This window comes from Castor canadensis, chromosome 13 (assembly GCF_047511655.1).
Source record: "Castor canadensis chromosome 13, mCasCan1.hap1v2, whole genome shotgun sequence".
Taxonomy (NCBI): domain Eukaryota; kingdom Metazoa; phylum Chordata; class Mammalia; order Rodentia; family Castoridae; genus Castor; species Castor canadensis.
Genome location: NC_133398.1, coordinates 21,487,472 through 21,502,387, shown reverse-complemented (window position 1 = coordinate 21,502,387; position 14,916 = coordinate 21,487,472). Strand labels below are relative to the sequence as shown.

Genomic DNA, 14,916 nt, shown 5'->3' with positions numbered 1-14,916 from the left:
AATAGCATGTCCTGATTCCTGTAATTTTTTTTTTTTTTTTTTTTGTGGTACTGGAGTTTGAACTCAGGGCCTCATGCTTGCTAGGCAGGTGCTCTTACTCCTTGAACCACTCCACCAGCCCTTTTTCATGTTGATTATTTTCGAGATAAGGTCCCTCGAACTATTTCCCAGGCTAGCTTCAAACTGATCCTCCTGATCTCTGCCTCATGAGTAGTTAAGATTTACAGCTGTAAGTCACTGGTGCCTGGCTGTACAAAGCTTTATAACTGCTCCACTTTATATATTGTCCTGTGAAGTCACTTTATCTGTGATTTCATGTCAAATGAGTTCATTTCCCCACTTCGACCTCATGAATTTAGGAGGGACCATTGTGTTACTCAACACGGTAACTATCTGCATTTTGGGATAAAATGATGCTTTGTAGTGTGAACCTACACCATTACAGCAGGTCTCAGTGGCCCTGGCCTCTGCACACCTTTGCCTCATGTAGGATCACACTGCCCCAAGGTTAGGACCACTGGATATGAAAACAAGACGCTCTAATGTGAAGTGTATCCTTCCCCATCCAAAATGACTCAAGCCTATGTCTTCCTATTTGGGTGGTTTATCAACCACTTCAAGAATATAAATTCTATTCTAACTGCAAGGACTCTACCACTTACTGGCTGGGTGACCTTGGGCAAGGTAGCTGAACTTGGCAGAGTCTGGGTTTCATCAATACAGGGTAAGGCTTACCCTGACCAGGAGACCCTAGGGCAGAGGCAAATGCCTCTTCCTGGGTTTGTCCCAGCTCCTCCCTCTGCCCCCTACCCTGAGCAGCTTTAGTCTGTTCCTCTTGGCACAGAGAACATGGTGAGATCGTTACCCGCTTCAAAGTTAAGGAACAGAGACAGGAAGCCAGTGTGGAGAGAAAAGTTCCAGTGTTGGTGCAGTTATTTTGATGACGCCAGTAGAGAGAAAGGTGCTGGTCCCTCTCTTCAGCTTTCCAATTTGCGGAATGCATCCTCACAGTAGAGCTAAAAATTGGTTTTGCTAAGTGCAAAGAATATGTCTTGGCTATTCTGGAATATTTCTTAGGAAAGAAATTTACTTCCTAACTTTAAACTCAGCAGTTCTGGCTCCTAGCAGCTTATTTTACAAACATTTTTAAATGTCATCACTTCATAATTGTGATGGTTCTTTACTTTAACCACTTTGGGATCGTTTCAGAGGTGACATGGCAAGGTTTAAACTAGAAGCAGAAATCTGGGTTTTTGACACTAAAGTGGCACCCTGGTACCAGCAGCAGCCAGAACATGCAGATCCTATGTGGTCAGTTCCTGGATTCTGTCTGTGAAGTGAAAACAAGGGTCTCCCCACAAACTGACTGGGCTGGAAGCCAAGGCCTTACCTCTGTCAGTGCTTCTGTTTTACCTCTTAAAGCCAGAGTTATAGGACTTGTAAAGGGAGTCAGCTCTATCTACCCTATGCCTGGCCTAATCAAGACCTCTGCATTTACCAGTAATAATGACCTGTTCCTCAAATCCCAGATCCTTAATCCATTAATCCTGGTTTCCTTCACCTCTAGACACTTCACAAGCTGCATTCTGGCAGAGGTCTTGTGGAAGAAGCGCGTACCTTCCCTGCCGGTGAGGGCCATTTGCCACCCCTGGATCATCTTTCCTTCTTATCCCTTCTGCACCTGCCCAATAAATGGTAGGAGAGCGAATTAAAGGCCATTTTTACTGGGGCTGGTGGCCAAACATCCAAGAGCAAACTGAATAGGCAAAACAGGCATATTTGCTCACAGAATTGAAACTCACTTTTCAAAATTTTTAAGCAACACATGATGAAAAGAGCAATTCAACAAAATGTGAACTGAGTCTGAAGCAGCCGATGAGAAATGAACTTGCTATTTGAACTAGTCAGGTTCCTGGACACCACCATCCTGCCCTTTGGCACAACTTGCTGTGTGACTCTGCAGCCGTAGAACCCCTTCTCTGCCCTCTGCGATTCTGTGGTTCACACTTGGAGGTCTCCCAGCCCTTCTGTTTTCTTTCCCTGTCATTATAGCAGGGCCCTCTCTGTTCCTGGAAAGAATCAAACACACAGCCTGATCCCTGGCTTGTATGAGCAGTACTACAAGGAAGACATCACCAAGTGAGGCTCTGCAGTCCCCATCCCCAGCAGCAACTGGGAAAGACTTGGCTCCTTGTCCAGGGAGAGCACTCACCCCACACCCCACAGGAACTGTTTGGTCCAAAAGATGGAGAAGATGAGCAACAGAGTGACACTAAGGATGACAGCCATTAGGTAGGCAAAGATCCGGAACTGAGGGTTTCGGAAACACTCCCTCAGAGAGTAGTGGCTGGGAGTGGGGGTGGGGGTGGGGGTGGGCAGAGGCCTGGTGGCAGGGGCCATGTTCTGGAGGGGCCCAGTCTGGCTCCCAGGCCCCGGGCCTAGGTCCAGCATGTAGACCCGAGGCTGGTGCAGGAAGTAACGGCTCTTGGGCTGGTCCTTGAGACACAGCTGACGGCCTTCCAGGATGTGGTGTGGCTCCAGGCAGAGCAGGGTCAGCATAGCAGTGTTGGTGGGCAAGTCAGTAACAGGCTGCCCCGAGGCCAGCACGGTAGGCTGGCGACAGAGTGGACATAGCAAGCGACGCCGGGCTGGAGTCACAAGGCTGAGGTGGGCCAGGCATTCCACACAGAAGGAGTGGCAACAGTCCAGCAGTTTGGGGGTGTGGAATGTGTTGTTGAAGGGGTTCCAGCAGACAGGACACTCAGCTGCCAGCTCCCGTCCCTGTGGCTCAGCCATCCTCAGACCACATGCCAGGTGGCCTCATAGGCGATGTTCTGGTAGAGGGAAAAGGACATGAAGAGCTGTCCCTGAGCTGGGTCTGGGGCTCACAGTTCTGTGGGGTTAAAAGATGCCACCCACATTTTACACATGAAGAAACATAGGTCCAAAAGCATTTTGTTCCAGATCACCCAGTTCCTGAGCCATCAACTGGTACAGCAGCCCTCTCTCAGTAAAAGCCTGAGTCGTTCCACCAGCAGTACCTCAATGAGCTGGCATTGGAAGGGGCCATACCCAGGCTCTGGAGCTGGATAAAAATGCTCCCTTGTGCTCGGTGTGTTTGCTCTGGGCTGCCCTGACTCCAGGGAGGACAGAGAGCAAACCACAAGGTGGTTTTTACTAAAGGACAGATATTTCCTTCCCTGCAACCTCAAATCCTGACCAGGGCAGAAATGGGCTTTGTGATTTCCCTTATCTGTCCCTCCTCTGGAGACAAATACCAGGCACTCTTGCCTTCTTCCCCTTGAGCTGGGGAGTCAACTGGTCCAGTCCTTGGTCTGGTGAGGGGACCCCTGGTAAGGCTTTTTTTCCTTGACCAGGAAGGCAGGAGGAGGCTCCTCTTAGCTCCCCTCCCCTGTCCAAGCTCCCAGGTCAACCCTTTGCCCTTCTCCCAGTCCTCAGCTTCCCCTGGCTCCTCCTCCCCGCTCTGTGGCTTTGTCCAACAAAACTTCAGGACACCCACCTGGGCTTCTGTGGCCTGTAGGGGACACACAGACTACTCTGAAGAGCTGGAGGCTGTGGTCTCCCTCTCCTGAATCCGCAAAGCTTTGGGAAGCTGCCTTCTCACCACCAGCCCCAGAACCATCTCCATGGCAGCACTGGCAGCACCTGGAGCTGCCAGATGGCCTGGGTTGCTGCCTCTAGAGCGCACCTGCCTAAAGCCAAGTTCAGGGAGCTGCCTGGGTGTGGGCTTAGAGGTGAGGGACCTGGGTTTCCCCAAAACACACCCAGAGCATGCAGCCAATCAAACTTAGAAGCCTGGTATCAGCAAGCCTGTGGGCGGTTCTTTCCAGACCTGAAGTCCCTGGCCAGGGAAGGTAGGGGTAGCAATTTCCTCTTTCTAGATTGTGAACAGGTACATGAATCTTCTGGGCTTCCTCTCTCCTGGGCCTTTATTTCTCTTCTAAAATGGCTAGAACCTCCTCCTACTATAAACGGGCTGCCTACCCTACACTTCTATGCTCTGAAATTCACCTACTTCACAGCCTAAAAGCTCTGATTCAGCAGGGTCCCTTTCCTTTCTGATCTTTTAATGCACCGATGTAGCTGCAACCAGAGTGGGCAAACCTTGCTGCCTTCTGCTCTGTTCTCAGAACACAGATGGCCAGCGACTGAGATCTTGACGGTCCCAAAGCTGGCCACCCTGCCAGCCTTAGGGACTTAAAGGGAACAGGTGGGAGGGACTAGCATTCCTGCCCTGTTTCTCTGTTTGCTAGAAACAACTGCCTTTTATCTGTTTCTCATACTGGTCATTTAAATTATTTGAAGAGATGAGCTGCTGGGGGTGGGGGGGAGTTTAAAAGCTGCTTCTTCATTCGTTCACTTTGCAGATGGAGATCAGTGAGTCACCCAAAGTCACCCAGCTATGGTGACACTGGGGCCCATTGTTTGGATCCCCGTCTACCACGTGCTGCTGTCATAAAGGCAGAACATGGTGATACCCATTAGTCTACCTGCTGGATGAGTGAGAGTGGCTACAGAGGAAGTGTCCATTTGTATCAGGAGATTTGTCTTGTGGTAGGAACCCAGGCACTGTTCTTGTTTTTGTTTTGTTTTTCGAGACAGCATCTCACTATGTAGCCCAGGTTGGCCTGGAACGCAGGATCCTCCTGCCTCTGCCTCCAAGTGCTGGGATTACAGACACGCACTACCACACCCAGCTTCCTGTTTTCTTCTAGACCTCTGTTACTGCTCCAAACAGGGAAGAATGAAATGAAAATGTGCAGGGGGAGACGCCACAGTCCAAACTAAAGCTAGGAAAGCAATAGCTAACCCAGGCTCCATACCAGCAGCGCCTGACTTAGGGGCCCATTCGTCCGGTTGAACAATTACTGAGTGCTCACCACATGCCAGGTGCTGCAGCAGGCTTACATAGAGAAAGGTGAATAAAATCAACATCATCTTTGGCCTCGTGACATTTTAGAGGCTAGTGAGACAAACAGGCAATAAAGAAGGTCATAATTTTAATGACTGATAAAAAGGACAAAAAAGAAAATGGGCTTGGGTTGGAAGTTTCCTCCAAAGGTGATGTAAAAGGTGAAACAAGGGTGAAAAGAATCCAGCCATGCAGAGTGGTGAAAAGCATGCCAGGCTCAGGGAACAGAACATGCCAAAGCCCAGAGGTGAAAAGTCCCATCAGTTTGAGAAAGCAAAAGAGGCCAGGGAGACCCAGAGGCTGGGGTGGGCAAATGCTCAAGATGACCAGAGGGGTAGAAGGCAACACCAGTAAGCTCAGGAATGGATTTTACTAGGGAGGAGGGCAGGTGGTGTGTGAGACCAGATCCCTGGGCCTATTTCCATTTTTGCTTGTTTGGGTTTTTTGTGTGTTTGTATAGCATCTCACTAGTATATGCCACCATGCCTGGTTCCTATTTCCACTTTTAAAAGCCATTCTAGGTACAGAGAGGGAAGGCTCTGGTGGAAACTAAAGACCAGTTATAACAGTGTGGTCCAGGAGTGTGATGGTGATGGATGATGCAGATCCAGCTAGGGTGGAAAAGATAAAGTAGGTGGGATAAAAGATTTCTTTGGAGATTGAATCAAAACCACTTCCCAAGAAGCAGTGGACTTCTTGAGCCCAGCCTAGAGATCCTCAACCAAGTTGTTGAGGCTCATGACCCCGGAACCACTGGTTATTAGGACTGATTCTGGGTGAATTGCTTAACTTCCCTGTGCTGCAGATTCCCTTTGTGAAAAAAAAGGCTCAACATAGTGAAGCTTTTAGAGAGAGCTCAGCGAAAGAGGGCAAAGCCCTGGGCTCTATCTAGGGGGTGGCTGATGTTATTACTGAAAATGGACTTGAGAGAGAAAGACATTCTGCAGCCTTTAAAATTAATGCAATAAAATGCTAATGGGGGCTGGCAGAGTGGTTCAAGAGGTAGAGTGCCTGCCTAGCAAGAATGAAGTCCTAAAAGAAATATATCTACGATACAATGTCATGAAGTGACAAAAGCTAGTAATAAACCACATCATAACATAAATCCTATTTTCAAAAGTATGTGCTCAGTGGGAAAAAAGTCAGGAAAGATAAACAAGCAAATGTCAACAGTGGTTATCACTGAGAGCAAGGCTGTAGGTTTGCATTTGGTTTTGGTTTTACTTCTCTTACATGAAAATTCTAACTTTACTCCAGTAAGCCTGTCTTACTATTTCATCCCAAATCATCTCTACATCCTCTGAAGTTCTGTGGCAAGAGCTGTAAAAGGCTATTTAGGAAGAGGCATGGTGACCGTTGCCTGGATCCTTATCAGCAGGCACCATTGTGTTCCAGGTCCAGCTGGTCAGAGTCCTGTCTCTCCAGAAGACACTGCCCATCTCACCCCCCAGGACAGCTCAGCGGTGGCAAGAACTAAATCCCACTCCAGGGATTTCACCTTGGTCTAAGGTAAGTCATCACCAAATAGTAACTGTGTGTAGCATAATCCTAGTGTGTTCAAGGCAAGATGACAGAGATGGAGAACTGGCACAATGATGGCACTTGACAGTTTTCAAAGGGATCTATACATGGCAACACAGCTCCACAGGATAATCGCCCTTTACAATTTGTTTCCACTTGCACAAGGCCACTTGATTCTCTACAACCACCCTGTGAAGGAGACAGAATGGGGAGTAAAAGGCATGTAAGCTTTGAAAGAGCCTTTCCTGCTGATCTGAGCAAATGGCTTGACTTCTGTGAACTTCCTGGTCCTCTGTGAAAGAGGCTGATGACCCCTCTCACCTTACAGGGTTGCTGTGAGGAACGCAGTCCATAGTTAGCAAAATTGTTTTACATCCATTTGACAGATGGGGAAGCCAAGGCTCAGGGAGTGAAGTAATTTGCCCAGGGCTTCAAAGCTAAAGATTGGCTGAGCTTCAAAGGTGACCGAGGAGCCTGACTCCCCTCCGTGCCCATACCTCCATGACCCTCTCTCACTCCTTACCTGTTTCCTCAGAGCTTCCTCCTCCTCCAAGTGCGGCCCTCTGGCTGGTGCAGGGTGCTGACTTCTGTACTGCCTCCAGGCCACCAGGGGTGGGCCTCATTTGCATGGGTCTCCCAGGAAGTGGGCGTCGTCGTTTGCATAAGTCTCCAGGCTTCCGTTTGTTCTCTGGCAGGTTGCCCTCTTCCCAATGATGACTTTGGACTGCAGAATTTTTTGTGTCTCTTCCCTGTGTGAGTCACACTCTGACTACCCTTGAAGGCCTCATTTCTGGGCAAGGCTGGGCTCCTGCTATGTCTTGACTGCACTCATTTATGGGTGACCAGGTCCAGCAAGGCCTCACACACAGCCTGACTTTGAAGGGAAGGCAGGGTACTCCTGAAGCCACAGACGCTTCCCTGCTCTGCACCTCTGCAATGAAAACACAGAGCTCTTGCAAAATACAAATAATCAGCAGAAAGGTAGTCAGACCACAGTCCAGTAAGCATAAGCAGGAACAGCCCAGCCTCTCCAGCAAGCCAGACTTCTAGACATGCTGAGAATCCAGCAACGAGACAGGCAAATTAGTTCACTTCTCCAAGCCTCAGTTTCTCCACCTGAAAATGGGGATAAGAATCTACTTCCTCATTAGGCACCCGTGGTTCACACCTGTAATTCTAGCTACTCAGGAGGCAGAGATCAGGAGGATCATGGTTTGAAGGCAGCCCAGGCAAATAGTTCTTGAGACCCTATCTTGAAAAAGCCCATCACAAAACAGGGCTGGCAGAGTGGCTCAAGTGGTAGAGCACCTGCCAAGCAGGTGTGAGGCCCTGAGTTCAAACCCCAGTGTCACAAAAAAAAAAACCTTCTCAATCTGCAGATTAAATAAAATAACACACAGTGACTAGCCCACAGAAGCACACAGTACATGTCAACTGTTATTATTATAACATGGTCAAGCAAGTAACCGGAAGAAGAAATGCAAATGGAGTATGTACAGTAAGCCCCCTTATTCATGAATTTAGCACTCACGAGTTTGACCAAGCACAGCCAAAAAATAGTAATTTTTTTAATTAAAAGAAACTTAAACACAAAAATTTTAAATTCCCGTGCACACATTCTGCAGCTGTGTGAGCTTCAGTTGTGTTTAAATCATTGTATGACCTGCTGAGTGTTTCTCTGCTTAATTTTGTGAAAAATACCTCCCCAAAAGAAAATGGTGCCCAAAAGCATTTTACTAAAAGGTAAAAGTGGCTGTGCTTAATTTAAGTGGTAAAGTGAAGTTTTTAGATCTGTTAAAGGGCACAAGTCTTGAGTGGAAGTTGGGTGGCCTTATGGGAAAAATGAATTCATCTGAGTACAGCACTGAGCTCCCTGCTTCCTCAGGACTCGAGGTTCCTCCTTAACAGTGGGATCCTTGGAAGCACAGACCTGGTGATACCAAGAGTCTACTGCACAGGTCTATACACACACATGTAAAACAATGTGTATACTTTTTTTTTTTTTTTGGCATTACTGGGGTTTGAACTCAGGGCCTCATACTTGCTAGGCAGGCGCTCTAACACCTGAGCCACTCCACCAGTCTCTGTAAAGCAATATAAAGAGTGGGGACTAAAGTTAGGTGTGGTGGTGCACACCTGTTATCCTAGCAGCTAGGAGGCTGAGTCAGGAGGACTGTAAGTTGAGGCCAGTCTGGGGTGACTAGTGAGACTTTATTTCAAAAAACAAAATTAAAAAAAAAAAAAAGCCAGGCACAATGGTTGACTCCTGTAATCCCAGCTACTTGGGAGGCAGAGATCTAGAGGATGGTGTTTCCAAGCCAGCCCTGGCAAAAAAGTTAGTGAGGTCCCATCTCAAAGCAGTCTGAAGGAGTGGCTCAAGTGGTAGAGGGCCTGCCTAGCAAGTATGACATCCTGAGTTCAAACCCCAGTGTTCCCAAAAACCAAACCAAACAAAACATCAACCAATAAAAAGCTAGGTGCCGCAGCACACACCTGTCATCCCAGCTACTCAAGAAGCATAAATAGGAGGATGGAGGTCTGAGCTGACCTGGGCATAGAGCAACACCCCATCCCAAAAAGGGTTGGGGATGGTGTTCAAGTGGTAAAGCGCCTGCCTAGACAAAACAGGAAGAAAAAACCAGGACTGGCAGTCTGACTCTGCAGTCTGCCCATGGCCTTACCTTCTTCCAAAGTACATTCATGTGGCCCATTGTGTTCCTACTCACATGGTTTTTATTTTTAAAAAATTAAATTTTTTAAGTGGTATTCCTCTCAACCTTCTCTTTGTACTTAGGTCCTCTTCCTTTACTGATCTTTTCAATGACATTTAATGAACACAAGTAAGTAAATGTGTCTGACTGAGGATGTAATCCCCATTTGATTGTTCCCCCCATTTGATTTTTTTTTTCAATTTAACTTTATTTTTGGACAGGTAATAGATTCATGTGGGTCAGCTTGTGAAAGGCTTGATTTTCTTTCTTTTTTTTTTTGGCAACACTGGGGTTTGAACTCAGGGCATCATGCTTGCTAGGCGGGCGCTCCACCAGCTCTTTTTTATGATGTTTTTTTTTTGAGATAGAGTATCTAGAACGCTTTGTCCAGGGCTGGCTTCGAGCTAAAACCCTCCTGATCTCTGCCTCCTGAGTATCTAGGATTATAGTAGCTGGAGCCACTGGCACCCAGCTTCTTCAGTTTCTTTTTAGTAGTTGTATCATAGTTCATTGAATATCTGCATTATGAATTACTTAACCAATCCTCTAATGATCTAATCCTTCCATCTTAAATACATAAATATTAGAAGAAAAACGCAGAAGTGATTACAGATGTTAATTTAACCTAGAGCTGAAGTAAAATTTTAGATTCTAGGGTATTTTAGATCTCTAAAGACTTATAAGCAATTGTCATGCTCTTTCTGAGCTGGTGACAGAGGAACATAATTGTTGGTGGCCAAGAAGATCCCCTCTGTTCAAGAATTTCCTGCTGCTCAGTATGACCTATAGTTAACTGAGGTTAGTAGCGGTTCAAGACACCAGTTTAGTTTAAAGGTATCCCATCCATAGAGTTTGAAAGTCAGGGGTTCTGGTTTGAGAATACAAGCACAAACCATGAGGATGTGCATATGCGTTGGCTTAATAATCTATTCCCCAGAAGTATATAAAGGATCTTTTGATTGAGTGAAGATGATCACTGAAGTTTTATTTTAATCACAAATGATTGGAAACAACCCAAAGCCCATCGGTTAAGTAGAAAGCTAGACAGTCGTTTAGAAGGATGTAGAAGAAACTCTGTTGACTTGAAAAAATGGAGTGAGAGCAGTTTAAAAATGGTATATGTCATATTAACCAAATTTTATAAAGGCAAATTTATGATTAAATAAAGACTGAAAGACCACAAGACAAGATGTTACAATAGTTATCTCTAGTTTTCATTTTCTTATTTATCTGTATTTTTTGATTAATATGTATTTCTTGTGTAGTAAGAAAGTCCACATAAGTTAAATCTGAGTTTTCTGCAACCAAGCAATCTAGGACTTTTGGCGGAAGTAGATGGGGTAGGTCAGAAAGAATACTGCAAGCAGTAAATAACTCATGATCCTTTTCTGGGTCACTAATTGTCCAATGGTCACTCATTGTCTAGTGGGTAAAGGCCTCATCATATCTGTGGGTGATCAGGGCCAGGAAGTCCTTTGAAAACAGTCGAAAAATTTTCTGGGAAATACCCAGGAGAGATGGCAAGGATCTCAGGAATCTGGGAATTAAACTAAATTTAGTTCATACTTGGGGAGCAAGGCCAGCCAGCTGGAAAAGTGCCTCGTCTAAGCAGTCCCTTGGAACTGCTGAGTGGGAAGTCATGGGACTCGGTGGAGCCTGTCCAACATGGGGAGCAGGGGCGGGGTGAGACACCGGGAAGGAAGAGGCAGAAGCAGGCAGGAGGACGGGCAATGAAGGCTGAGAATAAACCTCACCTGAGGCAGGTGTCCATGAGGTGGTCATCACTCAAAGTTTTGCCTGAGGCTGTCCGGAGCTAGGATGGCCCAGCAGCACTGGCGTTGCCTGGAGATGGTTAGAAATGCAGAATCTCAGACCTACCGGAGCACAGTGTTGTATTTTCCAGGCAATTGGAGACACAGTACAGTGTGAGGAGCACGGATTTAGGAGAAATACCCGCAACTATGCTCCGTGACTCAAAGTTCACAGGGCCCTCCCAAGGACCTGCCACCCTGGAAAGGGCTGGGGACTCCCAACTTGGGAGTGGCACCCCCTGCGTTCTTTTTTTTTTTTTTTTTTCCTACCATTTCCCCTTTTGTGCTTTTCTGTGGTTTCACTTTTTTTTTTTTTTTTTTGGTGGTACTGGGTTTTGAACCCATGGGCACAAGCGTGCTAGGCAGGTGCTATACCACTTGAGCCATACCTCCAGCCCTGAATGGGTCAGGATTTGCACTGAGTCACACAGCACCTTTGTGCAAAACTCAGGCAGCTAAATGTGCCTCAGAGGTTTTTATACCTTAGGAAGTTGTGTCCATTTGCCATATATTAAAGAATTCCCCCAGTGGGATCAGGGACAGTATTCTTTGGTTATTATGAATATTGACACCAAAAAGAATAAACAGCACAAGATAAGATCATGTTTTGTCCTCTATTGTGTGGCCCAGTGCTGTCCCTTCCCTCCCTTCCCTGGGGACAGTGGGTCTGAGCTCTTGGGCACAACCTCTGCCTTCTTGGTCCTCATGTCACGTGTGCAGAGGACAGGCTCTGGTTGAGGGATGAAGGATACAATACTTCTGCACATGCTGGCCGGCGTGTTTAGAAACGCAGGACTGAAACCAGACAGCTCTTCCCTGGCTGCTCTGTGAAAGAAGCATTTGCTCTTTTAGCCCTCAGCCTTTCATCCAGAAGAGAGCGGCAGTAATTGACCCTCACGTGGGCCTTGGTGTGAGTTGGCCCAGGCAGAGTCAAGCAAGTCCTCATGCTTACTCAAAGCCTTTCTCTTAGTGAGTCCTACCAGGAAGACATTGGCCAAGAGTTGCCTTTGAGCCATTTACACAAGGAAGACCCAGGGAGCTTCCAAGAAGTTCTCAAGGATCTTTTCCAAATGCCAGGAGAGAAGAGAAGGCAACTCTCCAGGGCCCAGCTCTGCCCTTGTCATGCTCAGATGGCAACACTGGCAAAGGCACCTGGTGTGGTTTGTTCCCTCCCAAACTCATGTTGGAATCTGATTGTCATCGTGACAGTGTTGAGAAGTGGTGGGGCCTTTGAAAGAAGTGATTAGGTCATTAAGAGGGATTAATGCTTTTCTCACAGGAGTGACTTCATTGTCACAGGGGTGGGCTGTTATAAAGCAGCATGGGCCCCTCACTTGCCTTCCCCATGGGTGCCCATTTGCCCTTCCACTTTCTGCCATGAATCAAGGTGGCTCTAAGCCCTCACCAGAAGCTGTGTAGATTCCAGCACCATGCCTCCAGAACTGTGAGATAAATAAGTTTCTTTCCATTATAAATTACCCATTCTCAGGTATTCTGTTACAGCAACAGAAAATGGACTGAGACAGACAAATGGTACCAGGGAGTGGAGTGTTGCTATAGCAATACTTGAAAAAGCAGAAGTGGCTTTGAAACAGAGTGATGGGGAGGTTGGAAGAGTTCTGAAGTGAATGCTGGGTAGCCCCATGATGGCTTAAGGTGCAACCCTTGCCACTGCTCTGGAGGGCACACCTGGCCTTGGCAGAGGCCATGTGGTATTAAGTCTGAATTCTGGTGGATGGAATCCAAGAGCTGTGAGAGCATGGCTTCCTCCACCTAGGTTTCTTGGAATGCCTGGAACAGCCTGGAACCAGGCAGAAATGGGTGGGGACACTGCAGAAGCAATCCACTAGGCAGAACAGTAGAGCCATAGGCAGCCTCCAACGTGGGCCTCCAACCCATAAGGGCAGAAGCAGGGACTGAGCCAGTGTGGGACCACCCAGAACATCCAGGAGATGGCCCATGGAGAGAAACATTATTCAGCTTTAAGACTTACCCTGCCCTCCACGTTTTAGACTCACCTGGGACCTGTCACTCCTTTCTTCTGGTCTTTTGGAATGGGAGATTTTAGCCGACACCTTTCCTGCCATTGTACTATGGACCTAGATACTTTGTTCTGGTTTCCTAAGTTCACAGATGAGAGTTTGGACTTTTCAGTTGGTGCTAGAACAAGTTAAAACTTTGGGGGTGAATTCTGGGAACAAGTTAGGTTTGAGGATAGAGTGGTTGAATTTCACAGTGAGAAGAATATGAGTTCAAGGAGGTATATAGTTTGAATATGGTCTGTTTCCTCCAAAACTCCTGTTGATCTGGGAGGTGTTAAGGACTTTAAGAGGGATTGGGGTCACTAAGAGGAATTAATGCCTTTCTCTTGGGAGTGGACTCCTTTTGGCGAGAACGGGTCGTTATAAAGCAACCCCAGCCTGTTGCTTACCTCCTCTACACCACCCCAGTGCCCTTCCTCTCCTCCATAAGCTGAAGCAACACAGGGCCCTCACTATGCTTCTTAGCCTCCAGAACCAGGAGTTAATAATCTTCTTTCCCTTATAAATTACCCAGTCGCAGTTGTTGCATTACGGCGAACAGAGCAAAACAGGTCCTTCCTGTTACAGCGTACAGTGTCAAAGTCAGGAAGCTGGAAAGCTCCAGCTCTCAGGTCTGCAGCTTGTCACTACTGCAGCCTTCCTAGAAGCCTTCCTTTTTCTCATCTGTGCCCCTCTCCATAGCTTTTCAGTTTCTTTAACTTTTATTGTAAGGCATGTCTAATGTAGAAAAATAAGGAAACTCTGACCAATAATTATTGACATTTAAGAATAGTAGTAGGCTCATGTCAGAGCCAGCAATGGGACCTTGCTTGTGTGAGTTGGTATCTGGCCTTGTGAGAAAGCCAGGCGTCCAGAAAAACAATATTCAAGGCTCCCAGATGGCTTCGTGTCCTTCAGATGTAAATAAGAAGGTTATGCTGACTGTGTGCTTCTCCTGCCTCTCTGTTCCCGTTTTAAAAGAAACACAACAAAGAGTTAATTGTAACTGTGCTTCCCTGCTTACATGTAACCTTGACTTGTAATACTTGGCATGCCTTTTCTGACCAAATGCTCTGTGTAAAAGGAGTTTATAAAAAGCAATGTATACTTCATTAAACTGGCTATTGAGCAGGACTCAGTAGTCCCCTCATCTCTTCCAGCTTTGGTCACCCAGGTTTGCCGGTAAATGGCATTACAGGCACATGCTAGAGGCTCTACCTGAATTTTGTAATTTAGCCCTGGTGACAACTGTATGTGTGGGTTCTAGTGCCACCTTCTCCATTTTATAGGCAAGGCTACTAATGCACAGAGAGGTTATGCCTCCTTCTCAAGGTCACAGGGCTAGAAAGTGGCAGCCTTGTGCCAGAGTCCATACCCTCAACCAACCAGATCACACTGCCACCCACGAGAGCAAGTAAAAGGGAAGCAAACCCTACGTGCAGAGGCTCACGGCACATGCGCACGCGCTTTCCTTTCTGTCTGTTAAGTGTATTTCAAATACACAAAAGCATGCTTCACAGGTTATTGTAAGATGTCTTTTTCTATATACTTCTTTATAACCTGGTTTTTTGCTTTATCATTTCTCTATATTATGTCATAAAATAGCTTCCACAGCCTTTTCTTCAAAATGAAGATCATCTTACTGTCTTTAGACTGTAAAAATGATATAGGAAAAAAATCCATGTATTTGCTTGTGTATGCATACATTCAATGCCAGCTCTGCTGGTCACCTGCAGAGGGAACCAGATGGATGGCAGCCAGGGATGAGGGGAAAATTCTCATCCTGCAACTTTTGCACTTTTGCTGTGCTATGTGACTGTATTTTCTATTTCAAAAATAAGGTTACAAAGTGAAACTGCTACATCCTGATTTTTAAAACGTTAATTACAGAAAGGCATAAGGTAGAAAATAAGTTCATC

General features: G+C 46.6%; 2 protein-coding genes and 1 long non-coding RNA gene across 5 annotated transcripts in view; 1 reads left to right on the top strand and 2 right to left on the bottom strand.

Annotated features, from left to right (window-relative positions):
* Positions 1-1,708: 1,708 nt before the first annotated feature.
* On the bottom strand, positions 1,709-2,796 carry Rnf183 (ring finger protein 183). The gene has a single exon (XM_020160338.2). It carries the CDS (start codon positions 2,794-2,796, stop codon positions 2,209-2,211), a length of 588 nt encoding a protein of 195 aa, XP_020015927.1. The 3' UTR covers positions 1,709-2,208.
* Positions 2,797-5,008: 2,212 nt separating this feature from the next.
* The window catches only part of Wdr31 (WD repeat domain 31), a 41,894-nt gene continuing 31,986 nt past the window's right edge, over positions 5,009-14,916 (bottom strand). For all 3 annotated transcript variants that reach the window (XM_074051231.1, XM_074051232.1, XM_020160320.2), the window contains 3 exons: positions 10,920-11,007; positions 6,978-7,385; positions 5,009-6,643 (listed from right to left, as the gene is read on the bottom strand). The gene's annotated coding sequence lies outside the window, so the exon portion shown is untranslated. The remainder of the gene's footprint in view (positions 6,644-6,977; positions 7,386-10,919; positions 11,008-14,916) is intronic.
* LOC141415380 (uncharacterized) overlaps positions 6,309-14,916 on the top strand; it is a 34,914-nt gene continuing 26,306 nt past the window's right edge. Inside the window, exon 1 of the long non-coding RNA XR_012440339.1 lies at positions 6,309-6,442. This is a non-coding gene — a long non-coding RNA (uncharacterized lncRNA). The remainder of the gene's footprint in view (positions 6,443-14,916) is intronic.